The sequence below is a fragment of the Mustela erminea genome, chromosome 5 (genome assembly GCF_009829155.1).
Source record: "Mustela erminea isolate mMusErm1 chromosome 5, mMusErm1.Pri, whole genome shotgun sequence".
Lineage (NCBI taxonomy): Eukaryota > Metazoa > Chordata > Mammalia > Carnivora > Mustelidae > Mustela > Mustela erminea.
The window spans coordinates 185,297-199,657 of NC_045618.1; the positions used below are offsets into that span (position 1 = coordinate 185,297).

The 14,361-nt window shown below is 62.3% G+C and overlaps 1 protein-coding gene across 2 annotated transcripts; it reads left to right on the forward strand.

Moving 5' to 3' along the window:
- The first annotated feature begins 1,433 nt into the window (after positions 1–1,433).
- Positions 1,434–12,888, forward strand: CHRNB4 (cholinergic receptor nicotinic beta 4 subunit). 2 transcript variants are annotated; one of them, XM_032341841.1, is made up of 6 exons: positions 1,434–1,609; positions 5,596–5,744; positions 7,625–7,669; positions 7,772–7,881; positions 8,502–9,486; positions 12,122–12,888. In XM_032341841.1, the coding sequence occupies exons 1-6, from the start codon at positions 1,555–1,557 to the stop codon at positions 12,260–12,262; spliced, it is 1,485 nt and encodes a 494-aa protein (XP_032197732.1). In that variant the 5' UTR covers positions 1,434–1,554; the 3' UTR covers positions 12,263–12,888. The 2 variants fall into 2 exon arrangements, with proteins under 2 accessions (XP_032197732.1, XP_032197731.1); XM_032341840.1 differs by lacking the exon at positions 1,434–1,609 and adding an exon at positions 1,936–3,051.
- Positions 12,889–14,361: the final 1,473 nt, after the last annotated feature.

The following is a 14,361-nucleotide window of genomic DNA, read 5'->3' on the forward strand; positions in this document are numbered from 1 at the left end:
TACTTTAATGCTCAAATTGCCCCAGATGTGCTTGGTGGTGCTCCTTCAAGATGGCCCGCGTGTCCCTCTGTCTTGTCCCCATCATCCTCCGAGCCCGTCCCTTCCTTTCTGGCCCAGCTGTAGCTGTTTTGAACGGGTGTTGTATTCTCTTCCTCACGGTCCTCCTGCCCTCACACCTGTGCTCACCTAACTTACAGTTTGGTGGCTGCTTCTGGGAGGGCATTTTTAAGCTCCATCCTCTGGTCTATCAGGGAAAACGTGCACCCCATAAAGCTAGGACTCCAGACAGCAGACTGGCAGCAGGCCTCCCCTGCCAGCTTCCTTTCAGGGACCAAGGTCCATGCAAATGCCCAGCTCCTCCTGGAGTTTAGTCCCCCTTTATCCCAAAGGACCTGCCCCTGCCTTTGGCTTCCAGAGCCCAGCAGGCTCCAAACTTCAGCACCTCCTGCCCACCCCCACCCCCCCTCTTGGGATTTCTTCTCTGACTCTGATTCATGGAGATTTTGTTTTTCAGCATGGCTGTAACTTTAATTTACTATATGTATTCTCCCTTTTTATTGTTGCAGTTTGGAGAAGAGGGGACCCCCTGGAACCTAACTTCTCCAAACCATCCTCAAACGAAAGTCAACAGAGTTCTTTTTAAAAAAAAAGATCTACGTAGACATACCAGATTGTAGCAAAAAGATGCTAAGGGAGGCGATATGAGAGCAAGACTGAGAATCCTGGGAAGAAGGTGGTCACTCCCCCAGATCCTGCTTGGTTTCTCCAGGAGGAGTGGAGCTGGAGGGACAGGCTCTGGCCAGATCCCTAAACAGGGATGCCCTGCCCAGTGCTGATACCTGTCCATCGAGGTCCCCAGCCCCCAGGGAAATAGTACGGACTCCAGCACCTGGGTAGGTCTACCGGGCTGGAGGGCTGGAGGAGGGCCCGCGTGCCCCCTTGAGTCACCTGAGCTGCCCCCACCATCCACCCAGGTAGCAAGGCCCTGGAGGGGAAGGGGAGAGGAGGGTACAGGTAGCCTCCTCCAGGCCCCACCCAATCCCTTCCACTCTGCTGGCTCCCCCAGTTCCCCAAGCTGGGTCAGGAGACCTTGAGCGGGTCACCGCCCCCAGTGCCACCTTGCCGAGAGCCTAGCCCCACTCCGTCTGTCTCGGTTCCTACTCCCGGCGACGCCCCTCTCATTTGGCAAACCCTAGGGTAAGGACCCTCCCCGGGGCACAGCTACGTGCCCGAACAGTGCGGGGACCCTGCGCCAGCGTCTCCGCGTGCCCCCATCCGAGGGCGGGGCGGGCGCAGCGGGCGCAGGTGGGAGCCGGGTGGGGGCGACAGCCGGCGGCCCCGGGTCCCCGAGCCAGCCGGCCCCGCCCCTCCCCGAGTGGGCGGGGCTCAGGACGGCCGCCCCCGCCGGGCCCTCCCGCGGGGCCCTAGCGCCCGTCCGCGACGCGGTCAGACTCCGAGGGCGGCGCCCGCGCTCCCCGCCCGCTCGCTGCTCGCCGGCACCGGCTGCTCCGACCGCTGGGCTCGCCGCGGCTGCCTCTGCGGCCCCCGCCCGCCATGAGGACTGCGCAGCCCCTGGTCCTTTTCTCCCTAGTTGCCCTTTGCCGGCGCGGTGAGTTCTTTTCGGGACACGAGGGAGGGGCTCCTGTCCGCCGCCGGGCAGCAGCGGCCACAGGTGGGGGGGGGGGGCGCCCCGGGGATGTCCGGAGCGTGTCCCGGCCGGACGGGCGTGGGCAGGGTGAGTCCACTGGCCGAGGCCCCGGGGGCGGCCCAGGGCGGCGGGACTCCGGGGTTTGGGGTGGGGACAGCCTCTCCTCCCTGCGCACCTGCCGGGGCAGCCTCGACCTCTGGGCTCCGCACCAGCGCGAAGGGAGTCTGCGGGACACCGACGTCAGGAGCCTACAGGCTCCTCACCTGCCAGGTGTGGACGCCCGGGAGCACCCCCGCCGCTCGGCCTGGGAGAGAGGGCTCGGGTCTGCTAGAGGTCGGGGAAGCTCAGCCGGGAAGGGAAGGGGCTGGCCCAAATCGCCAGACCCGGGGTGGTTTGCGGTGTGGGGCGGTCCCCTAAGAAACACTCTCAGACACCGCTGTCTCCGGTCAGCCACCGCTGGGGCCGGGCTGGCTGGGACAGACAGCGTGGCTGAGGGTCAGGCGGTGGAGATGAAGCGCCAGTCCCTGACTCCTGGAAGGGAGACCCCATTGGCCCTTCCCAGGCAGAGTCCTGACGCGATGAAGAGTGCCTTCTCTGGGCCTCAGTTCCACCCCGAGTTCCAAGGACTCTTAGCTCCTACTGTCTGGCCCAAGCTTGTCCTCTGAGCCCTGCTTGGCACAGAAGACCAGGCAGGACTACATCTTCCTCGGACGGGACACACCACTGGGAGGTGCCAGAGGCAGGATTTCAAGGACACCTAAGTTCCTGGAGGGAAAGGACTCCCTCACCAAAGACAGTGTTCCCACACTGTGTGCGTCCTGGCTCTGTCACCACTTGCCGGGTGGCCTCCACCACTTCTCTCCTCTCTTGGGCCTCAGTTTCCCCGTCTGTTCTATAGGAACAGTATGTCCTGCCTACGTCCCTGGGGACTCAGATATGAGTCCGCTGCAGTGTTTCTTAAGTGTGGTCCCCGGCCGTGGGCATCCGGGGTCATGGTTACCCCACACAAACTCTCAGCCTCATGGGACCAGACTCTCCGGAAACAGAGCCTGGGCACCTGCGTTTACCCAAGTACAGGGGTGATTCTTACACATGACTGGTGACCTGTGGGGAGCTTTTTGTAAAAAGTAAAAATCTCGACCTCAAAAAAATCCAGAGCTGCCTTTAATAAACACAAATGCTCTGTCCCTTTCCTCAGTTAAGGACACTCGCCCCAAACCGACAATCACTCTGCCTTCCGGAAGCCGCCCTGCCAGGGCATTCTGTCGTCTTTACCTTCTGCGGTTTGTGTTCCAAACCAGAGCGAACACCTCTTCACTTTTCCAATACCACATTTTCAGATCACACTTTCCCGACCTGGACACACAGCACAGTGGAGGCCTCGAGCTGTGGCTTCCTCTCAGGTGTGCACCCCTTTCTGTCCCGGAGCTGGTTTTCCAGAGAAGACCTAGGAAGGTCTGCCCAGGCCAGGACAGAGGAGGCACAGACCCACAACTCCTCAGAGTCACTGGGTCACGAGTGACCCCTAGTGGTGGCCTCTCTGTTGGACTGTGTTGACCCCAGGGCTGGGACAGAACCAAAAGGCCCGCAGGAGGCTCCTCCCATTCTGGGCCACCCTGGACATGGAGAGGTGACAGGCCCTTATCTTTGGAACCCAGCCGGCCTCACAGGCAGAAAGCAACCACTGTGCATTATTCTGGGCTCCGCTGCCTTTTCGGCACGGACGGGAGACCATTCCAGCCCACAGCAGCAGGGCCGGCCAGCCCCACCCTCCAGCCCCCCTCCCCCACACATACACATACAAGCGCGAGCAGGCAACAGTGGGGACATACTTGGCTTTGGTAACGGTACGGACTCTGCAGGACAGTCTCCTTTTGGGGACATTAGCAAGGGCAGGACAGAAAGCACTGGGGTCCGGGAGGGCCTGTCTCTGACCTACTGGGGCTCCTCGAGTAAGTTCCTTCCCTCTTGGGTCTTAGTTTCCCCGGTGAGAAACAGGGAACGCGCAAAACAGTCTGAGGTATTCAGGACCCCTAACTCTGGAGCCCAGAGCCTGTCCTCAGCATGAGGAGGGTCCCTCGGGCCGGCTAAATGCCCAGGAGGCAGGACAGCCAAAAAGGTGAGCAGCCTGAGTGTCACGGACGGGGCTGCAGGGATGGGGACTCCGGGCTTCCCCTGTCCGAGAGCACCAGGGGGCGCCCCGGCCTCGGAAATGCCAGAGGGGCTGGGTTGAGGGACATGACCCACTTTCTGCCGAAATACCTGCGCTGGAGAGGGGCTGTGGGAGGGACCCGGCTCTAGTCCAGAGCCATGGGCTGGCTTCCAGAGAATTCTAACAGCTGGCCTCTGGGAGGGGTCGGGGGACAGAGGAAGAACTCAGAATCTAGGACAGGCATCCAGAGGACCCCTGTGGGCAGCCCCAGGCGGTTGGGGGAGGGGCAGCGGGCAGCAGGTGCGCCGGCCTCGTGTGCAAGGCACTCAGGATCGCATCTGCTCCAGATAGGCAGCGAGTTGGAAAGTGCAGGGAGCTGGCTGGCGTGGCGGCGCCCCTGTGGCCGCGTGCCCAGCCCAGCACCCACACAGGGGGCCACCTCAGACCCCCTTCAGGGCCATTCGGGACTCTCTGGCCCCACCCAGAGGGGGGGATTTGGCAAAAAGCCATGCACAGGCCCATTGGGGAAGGACCCTCAGGGAAGGATATCACAGGAACCCCATGCCCTACGAGGCCCAGCCCCTCCCCCGCAGCCCCAACCCCAACCCCAACCCCTTGGCAGCCTTGGCCTCTGCTCTGGTCCTATCTGCTCTTTGCCCTGCTCTCCTGCTCCATACCCGCTGCCCTAAACTCCCCTCCCCTGCTGCTGGGCTTTCCTGCCAAGCGACGACCTTGATCTTCCCCAGAGTCTCTTTCCAAGACGCCACCCCACCTCGGCCCTCAGCAGACTCATTCTCCCAAGACACCAGCTAAACAAGACCGGGTCCCTGCACCTCACCGTCACTCCCAGACGTGTGAAGGGGATGGGGCCAAGACCCACACCCCGCTGGGCAAGATGGCCAGGCCTGTGGGAGCTCAGGAGGCCGGTGCTCATCACGGCCCTGAGCCCACCCCTCTCCTCTAAGCTCCGCACCCGGAGCCACCTGTCAGCTGGACCCCAGCATTGGGGGTCCCAAAGGCCCTTCGCAACTCAGGAAACTCCCCGTGGCCAGTCTGTTCTCTCCCCGTGAACACATCACCCTCCACCCCACTCTGCCCACGAAACCCACAGTGACGGTTCTCCGCCACCACACTGGATGGAAACGGAGACAGGGGTCCCTTCTGGGGTTCTGCTGGCTGTCATCCCTGAGACCTAACACAGCACCTGGCACAAGGCAGATGGCCCTCTGACGGCTGGTGGCCGTGGGGCAATGCTGGCAGGAGAGAGAGTGCTCTCAGAGACGCAGAAGAAAGACAGTAAAGACGGGGCGGGGAGAAAATTCAGGAGCAGAGCGCTGACCGTCTGTGGGACCGGAAGCTTCAGCTTGAGGAGAGCAGGCTGATGCCGGGGCCCAAGGGCTCTTTCTCCCGCCGGCTCTGAAAGCTGCAGGCAGGGAGGGCCCCGGTGAGGCCACGGCCACTGTCGCACTGTGTGGCACATGGTGGCTGGGCAGAGCCGGGTGGGGCACCACGACGAGGGCTGCGGGGGTGGGTGGGAGGACTCGGAGCACAGAGAGACCGGCAGGCACCCCACTTCTGGACGCAGTGTCTGCGTGGGGGCTGCCCTTCAGCCTAGCGGGCACAGGGGAGGGGTAAGAAGGGGCAGCACGGGGCAGGACAGAGCTCAGCTCTGCCTTGGTCACACAGAGTGGGCCCAGTCCCCCTACGCTACTCCTGCCGCCCCCGGCCCTGTGTGCCCACTTGCCCCTTCGCGGCTGGCAGTGAGGGCCCAGTGGGTCTGCCTGTGTCTCCCCAGGGGACGGCCGCGTGGCCAATGCGGAGGAGAGGCTCATGGACGACCTTCTGAACAGGACGCGCTACAATAACCTCATCCGGCCGGCCGCCAGCTCGGCCCAGCTCGTCTCCATCCAGCTGCAGCTGTCCCTGGCCCAGCTCATCAGCGTGGTAGGTGCTGGCGGCCCATCTGGGCCACGGGGCTGGGCGTACCTCTGGCTTGGCCAGGCTTCTGGACACGGTCAGGCCGCTCGTCTACTTCTTTCCCATGTGCGTACGTCCACGAGTCGCTGAAACTGGGGGCCCGACCGCCTCTGTGTCGTGACCCTTTGGTCCTGGAACACAGTCTGCGCCTCGCGCCCCCTCCTCGCTGGGCGAGCCCTGCCTGCTGCGTGCCCACCGGTCCCACCAGTCGGGGCACCGCTGGGGACGGACAGACAGGACTGAGACACAGGAAGGTTCCTAAGTGATAGATCCTGAACAGGGGGGCCATGGGGTAACAGGTTTGCTCCAGTAGATCAAACCGTTGACTTAAGACCTGTGTGTCTGTGTGTAAATTTTACCACAACTTAAAAAAAAAGTTTCTACGGACACATGCAGACCCTCAGCACTACAGATTCGCTTTTCTGTGAGAACAACCAGAAAAGCAGGAACAAAATGCCCCTGCCCCGGGAATCTCCGACCGTCTCGGAGAGCTCAGCCGGGACTCAAGGGACCAGGCTCTGGGAGTGGACCCTCCGTCTACGGCACCTTTCCCCAAATGCGATGGTGGGTACACGGGAAGAGATGGAGGGGCCAAGGACCTGGGGCTGGTGTGCTGGTGCGAGCGGGGGTCCCGCCGAGCGTCGGGCACTGGCGCAGGGCTGGGGGACATGCACGAACGTTCGAGCCCCACGGGATGGGGGAGCCTGAAAAGACCACCCATAAAAGTAGAAATGAGTCAAGAACATCTAGTCCAGCTCATGGACTAGATGAAGGGGGTCTTCTGCCCCCCTCTAACTGCCTGTCACTCCCGGGGGGCCTGTGGAGGCAGACAGGAGGCCCTGGGTGCGCAGTAAGACAGGATGAGGCAAGAACAGCAAACAATGGACGCACAGAGGGTCTCCACGCGGGGTGATGGAAGATTCCACACCAAGGGCCATTAACGTGGCCCATTTTATGTTATGGGCCCTTTACGTGATTAAAAATAAATCATAAAGAATTTTAACAATAGGTTTTTCTGAATAAATAAATTTTCTTAAAAGGAAAGTAAGAGCCATCTGTACGTTCGAGACAATTACGATGATGGAAAATTTAAAGTTCGTTGGATGGGGCTAACAGCAGATTAGTAACAGCAGAAGAGAAGGTTAATGGTCTGGAAGAGAGGTCAACAGAAAATGTCCGCACAGACGACAGGGAAGAGGATGGAGAACGCAGAGGAGACTGTAACATGGTCCATGACGGATGAGGGGTTTGAGAGCGGACGGGGAGGGCGGAGGAGGGATGCTGGGGACGCAGGGAAGGCGCGGGGGGGGAGGGGGGCGTTGCAGAGAGCAGCACAGTCCGGGAAGCTGAGAAAAGCCTTTGAAAGGATGAGAGACAGTGGGGGCGGGATGAGGAGGCCTGGGGCAGAGAGGACGACCAGGACCGGCAGGGAGGAGGCCGCCCAGGGAGGAGGAGGCCCAGAGGGGAGGCGACTGCGGTCGTCCGGCTGGCGGATGCTGCCGGCGGCCGGCCGAGACAGGAGCAGCGAGTGGGAGATGCACGCAGGCGGTGGGGGTGGGGGGTCCACCTGCAGGACTCCCGGGGGGGCTCAGAGAACGGCCCCCAGGCTTCCGGCCAGTGGAGCTGCATGGCTGGGGAGGGAATGCCAGCAGAGGACCGCATCTGGGCGACAAGCACAAGCTTTGTCCCAGGCACGAGGTGAGGGAAAGAGCTCTGAGCCATCCCGGAAATGGTGGGTCAGTGGCTGGGCACGCGGCCTGAGCCCCCAGCCTTCTGTGTGACTCAGGGGGGTCTGTGCCCAAAGCGCCGACCACCCGGTGAGCGGATATCCCTGTCTCCCTCCCCAGAATGAACGGGAACAGATCATGACCACCAACGTCTGGCTGAAACAGGTAAGTGCCCCCGGGGTCCCGTCAGAGAAGCATCTCTGGGGCCGCCCCCTCCCCTGGGTGGCTGTGGGCCCCCGAATGACCAGGCCATGCCTGTCCGCCCAGGAGTGGACCGACTACCGCCTGGCCTGGAACAGCTCCCGCTACGAGGGTGTGAACATCCTGAGGATCCCGGCCAAGCGCATCTGGCTCCCAGACATCGTGCTTTACAACAAGTGAGTGGGGAGCAGGAGGGGCGGGCTGGGTGGGCAGCAGGCCTGGCCACTGCAGGTGCTCGGCCCGGAGCCCAGCCCTGGGCCTCATCCGTGTGTCACTCCAGGCAGTCAGGCTGGCAGAGGAGGTGGGCAGAGCCAGCACCTCCATGGTGGGGGTCCGGAGAATGCGGAAGAGCGTCACCTGCTCATTTGGGCACAGCAGGGCCCAGGGCCACCACCCTAACCCCGAATCTGGTGCTCCCCTGGCCTCACCCCTGTCTTGCTGGCCTTGATGCTCTCAGTGCTATTTGGGGGGTGGAGGGAGCTCGAGGGTCCCGTGGGGTCGCAGTGCTCCCGGCAGAAGCACGAACCAAGTTCAGGTCCTCACCGGGACTGCTCCCTGGTTTTCTGACCTTGAAGAAATCACTTAACTTCTCTGAGCCTCAGTTTCCCCGTCTGTAAAATGGGGATCGTGACAAAGCCCACGTCCAACGACGGTGCGGCCCACGGAAGCTCGTCCATGTGAGGGGCGCCCTGTGCCTCACGGCTGCCACGGGAAGTGGGCCTTTCCAGGGAGGGCGCCCGGGGCGGGAGGAGGGCCGGCGGGCCAGCTCGCCACGTCCTCCTGTCTGTGCCCCCAGCGCCGACGGGACCTACGAGGTGTCCCTCTACACCAATGTGGTGGTGCGCGCCAACGGCAGCATCTTCTGGCTGCCGCCCGCCATCTACAAGAGCGCCTGCAAGATCGAGGTGAAGCACTTCCCGTTCGACCAGCAGAACTGCACCCTCAAGTTCCGCTCCTGGACCTACGACCACACGGAGATCGACATGGTGCTCCGGTCGCCCACGGCCAGCATGGACGACTTCACCCCCAGCGGCGAGTGGGACATCGTGGCGCTACCGGGCCGGCGGACCGTGAACCCGCAGGACCCCAGCTACGTGGACGTGACCTACGACTTCGTCATCCGCCGCAAGCCGCTCTTCTACACCATCAACCTCATCATCCCGTGCGTGCTCATCACCTCGCTGGCCGTCCTGGTCTTCTACCTGCCGTCCGACTGCGGCGAGAAGATGACGCTGTGCATCTCCGTGCTGCTGGCGCTCACCGTCTTCCTGCTGCTCATCTCCAAGATCGTGCCGCCCACCTCCCTGGACGTGCCGCTCATCGGCAAGTACCTCATGTTCACCATGGTGCTCGTCACCTTCTCCATCGTCACCAGCGTGTGCGTGCTCAACGTGCACCACCGCTCGCCCGGCACGCACACCATGGCGCCCTGGGTCCGCCGCTGCTTCCTGCACCGGCTGCCCGCCTTCCTCTTCATGAAGCGCCCGGACGGCGGCCCCTCGAGGATGCCCCCGCCCGGCCGGCCTCGCCTGACCCAGCCCGACGCCGCCGGCGGCTCCCACCTCTACGGGGCCTCCATGTACTTCGTGAACCCCGCCTCTGCGGACCCCAAGTCCCCGGCGGGCTCGGGCTCGGCCTCTGGCTCCAGCTCGGATGCAGCGGGCCCGGCCCGGGATTCCCGGCTGAGGTCGTTGGGGAGGGGCCGGCAGGACGTGCAGGAGGCTCTGGAGGGCGTAAGCTTCATTGCCCAGCACATGCGGAGTGACGACCAAGACCAGAGCGTAAGTCCCCTTGTCCCCGTCCCCCCAATGCCCGTCCCCCTACCCACAGCTCACTCCCAGGGACACAGCACCCACACCCTGGGGTGGAGTGTGAAGCCCAAAACTGAGCCGAGTCTCAGTGCAGCTCCAGACATTAGGGAGGAGGATAGAGGTACAAGGAGCCCTTTGGGTTTGTCTTGGGGGCCCCAAAAGCAGCCCTGAGGCAAGGCCCAGGCACAAGCTGGTCACCTGTGGAGCGAGCTCCGGGAGGATGCAGGGGCCACCAGGAAGGCAGAGCAGGCTGCCTGTGACGGCCTCGGGCTCTGGGGGCTCTGAGGGTCTAGGGGAGCCCACAGCCCTCGGCTCCCACCCCCAGGGCAGAGGGAATCCAGGCGGTCACTCCCGAGCACATCCAGCCTCTTGATGGGACAGAGGAGGGAGGAGCCCCAGGCACCCCTAGCCAGCGGCTGTCACTGGGCAGGAAGATGACCCCAGTCTTGGGAACAAGGCTGGGGAAGGTACGGAGGGCATCTTCCCCTCAGCTCCCCCGGCTCAGAACAGGACAGCTTTGGGGAGTACGGAACCGGCAGTTAGATGGTCTTTGCTCGCAGGGTCATGACGTGGAGTGGGATGACGCCGACAGGTCTGTAAACAGGGGTGACATTTACTGTCACGGGACAAAGCCAGGGGCGCGGACGTGGAGAGTCTCCTGGGTCTCGCAGGCCGGCTGGGGGTCACTGCATGCAGAGCAGGAAGGCCCAGCCTGGAGACGTCCCCGCACGCGTCCACACTGGCCAGGATGGCTGTGTCACGGGGTCACGCGTGCTCTCCTTCCAACCCCTCGCAGACCAGGTCTGTCCCCATGGCGGCCTGCCAGGACGAAGGGAGAGCACAGTCTCGCACTCGCCCTCATTTCCGGTGCTTGGCCTGGAGGAACGGGAGGGCGTGGAAGCTCCCGCTTCACCCTCCGAGGGAGAGCACGTGACCGACGGGGGGCGGGACCGGAGCTCCTGGGGGGCCACACGCCCGCCTGCCGGTAGCACTGCAGCCCTGGTCTGGCCCCCGGGGGACTCAGGGTCTGCGTCTGCAGCACACTCCAGGACACACTCCAGCTCCAGGAGCGAGGAGCACGGCTCTCGGGGACCCTCTGATTTCGCCTTCTCAAAGACGCTCAGGGTTGTGCTTGCTTTGAAAACCAGCCAGCCGCTCGGCTCAGCTCCACCACCGGGTCCCAGATGCTGATATGCGGTGCGGGGCCCCAGGGCTCCAGGGAATCTCTCAGTGACCGTTCCTGGTCCGGCTCTGGGGCCACCAGGGCCACGTCAGAGCACACCCAGGGCACTCTGGGAGGCCCCCCCCAAGCCCACACTGAAACCCGGACCCCCAGGCTGCACGAGCACGTGCCACTGAGAAGCCTGCTGTCTGTGCTCCTGGCCGAGCGGCCCCCTGCCCCGAGCGCCCTCCTCTAAAGGTCCCGCTTGGGCACTCACAGGCCTCTCCCCGTTTCTGATGCAATTAAATATAAGCCAGGCGGGGTTCCCCGTTATTGTGATCACCATTTCCCAGAACTCCAAGCACACACCGGGTGCTCTGCCAGGTCCAGGCCTACATCCAGGCCAAGACCCCGGGAACTGCAGCAAGAGGCACCGCCCTATGCAAACCCCACTGCACGTCGGGGAGCCGAGGCTCAGAGATTGTGCTGCCTGGTCCCAGGCCAAGCCACGTGTGTCCACACTGCCTCGCCTGTCCCCAGCACTTGCCAGCCGCCCTCCTCGAGCCCAGCGTGTCCCCCTCGGAGCACAGCTACCCCTCCGCCAGCCCAGGCTGCGGCTCAGCTCCAACACCTGCACTCCCCTCCCCCACTGCGGGATTAAACAGTAAATAGCATACAAATATAAAAAGAGGGGGAAAGACACACACACCAAAGATACAGTCCTCTGAAGCGAAACCCCAGAGAGCCGAGCAGAGGCCGGATGGGGCATGCTGCTAGGGGCCTGCCGATCCCGGTGCCAGGAGCAGGAGGCCTGACACAGGATCGCTCTGGAGGGTCCCGACAAACTGGGTCACTGACATCAGCTCGTCAGCCGCTGCCCAAATTTGCAAGCCCAGAGCCTCTGCTGAGTTTGGGTCGGCCACTGTCCAGCGGGGAGCACAGAGAGAGAGGTCACAGGGGCCTGGGGTGGGGCTGGGTGGGGGATGACATGCCAGGGTGCCCACAGTGGCTCTGGGCAGCGGGGGGCCAGGGAGGCTGGTCTCTGCCCACAGTGTTAGGAAACCAAGCAGATTCTGCCGCTGGGGATGTCCTGCCCGCCCCCACAGCGAGGTGGACCCCGGATCTTCCTTCGGGCAGAGCTCAGGCAGGAGGCTGGGGCTGAAAATGAGAGAAGGGGCCTCGCTGTGGCATGGTTCTCCAGCCACACTGCCCAGCGTCCTGTCCTGCCTGGAGCCCACGGACGGGGGTGTGTCCTATGACTCTGTGGGTGGGGTGGGGTGGGGCAACAATGCTGGGGGGGCAGGGGTCCTGTAATGCTGCGGGTGGGGGCTGGGGGTCCACACCAGCCTGGGGGCGCCCTGGCCCCACAGCGACAGCCCCGCACTGGGGAAGGAAAGAGAGCAGGGAGCTCGGGCGCCCGTAACGGCTGCTGTCTGCCCACAGGTCATCGAGGATTGGAAGTACGTGGCCATGGTGGTGGACAGGCTGTTCCTATGGGTGTTCGTGGTCGTGTGTGTGCTCGGGACCGTGGGGCTCTTCCTGCCTCCCCTCTTCCAGACCCACACGCCTTCTGAGGGGCCCTAGGCTGCTCTGTGTGCCCCAGGGCCACAGGGTCGTGCAGTGAGAGGACCTGAGTCCCTCGGCCGTCCACCCTGTCATACAGCCACAGCCAGGGGAGAACAGGACGGGAGCCGGGGCTGCCTTCACTTAAGGCCTCGGAGGACCTACAGGGAGCCCCAGCAGCAGGGGCTTCAGTGTGACTCTGGCCAGTCTCCTTCCCTGCACCGGGACAAGGACGTGCCAGGAATCTTGCCCCCCCCCAGCCCCACTGTCACCCCATCGCCCTCTGCTACCCTGCCCACAGGCCCCCTGGTCTTCTCTGAGACCCTCACACACTTCAGGATCCTTTCCAGCTCAAAGCCTCTGCACTCGCCATACCTTCCTCCCCCAGGGCCCCCACACTCCTCTAGTGGCTGCAGCACCCCATCCACGCTCCGTCCCAGTGTCATCTCCCTGCCAGGCCTTCCCCAGTCACCCTGCCTTCCTCCAGCCCTCCTGGGGACCGGAATTCTCCCTGGCTGGTGTGTCTGTTGTCCACCTCTCACCCACTCCAGTGTGAGCTCTGGGACAGCAGGAACCCAGTCCTTCAAGTTCACTGCACTGCCCCCAGGGCCTGGGACAGCGCTTGGCACACAGCAGGTGCTTAATAAATGTTGAATGAATGACTGACTCCTGTTCTTTCTTCAAGCTCACACACACCCCCACCCCAGCAGCTATCCCCGGCTCCCCTTCTGACGAAGGACTCTTGGCCACACTCCCCAGCCAGGACACATGCTCCAGATCAAGGCCAGACTGAGCTGTCTCCCTCGCTGACGCTCTGACTGGTCTTCCCACTGGTTCGCCCAGTGCCGGGCACATGACAAGCTCGTAAAATACTCGTGCAATACAGGATTTTTTTAAATTCCATTGTTTTCAATTATACAATAAAATTGGCTTTTTGTGTATCGTTCTCTGAACATTAACACATGTGTAGATTCGTGTCGTGAGGACCCGGGAAAGCTCCATCACCCCAACGCCTCCCTCCCAGCCAGTCCCTGGGGACCACTGACTGGGTCCCCACCCCAGGGTCTGGTCTCAAGAATGCCACGCCCACAACTACACAGCCCACCGCGGGAGAGAGGGCAGCTTTCGTCCCTCAGCATAAGGCCCTTGAGATCCCTGGGGTCGCTGCATGCGCTACCCCCTGCTGAGCAGTGAGAAGTCCGGCCGGTGAAGGACACATTCAGGCAGTGACCGGTCTGGGGCAGCTGTGATCGGAGCTGCGGTAAAGCACTCAGGTGCTTGGGGTTCTGTGTGATTCTGTGTGATCGAGAGTTTTCACTCTCCTAGAGAGGCGCCCGGGAGTGGAGTCACCGGGCTGCGCGGGGAATGTCTGCTGGACCTCCAGGACCCAGCCAGACGGGGCTGTGGAGTGGCCCGGCCGCCCTGCGTCCCCACCAGCAAGCAGCGAGAGCCACTCAGGGCCCTGTCCGCTCGGGCTATGGGTTTTTCTCCGCCATCCCCATAGATGCCGAGCACTGAATTAGCCCTGAAGTTGCTTTCCCTGACAGCCAACATTGTGGAACATCTTTTCATGTGATTTTGGGGTTTTTGCCTACGTACATCTTATTTGAGGAAGTGTCTGTTTAACTCCTCTGCTCACTCTTTAAATTGGGTTTTAGTTTTCTTACTGTTGAGATTTTTAAAACTTCATTAAGGTATAACACACCTATTATAACACTCGCCCACTTTACGTGTACAGTTCAGTGAGTTTTAGTAAGTTTATCACCATAAACACTTGCGTCACCCACACAAGACCCTCACACCTCTCTACTCTGACTTCTGAGTTTTGAGGCTTCTGTATATCTTCCGGATACAAGTCCTTGGTTGTGTGTCCCACTTGCGTATTTTCCAAATCCAGGAGCTTTTGCCTAGAGAATGAGAACGCCCTAAATGGGCACCTGAGACACTGGCCCCAGTTCTTACATTTCCTGGGTCCTGCAAAATGCCTCCTTTCGTTTGGGGTTAAGGCGATGAATTCTGAAAGTAATAAAGTCGACTCCCTTGCAGGTGCAGCCCCCCACCGCGAGCAGGTCGTCAGAGGTGCTGGATGCTGGGGCGAGGGGTGCTGAGGGAGCAGGGCC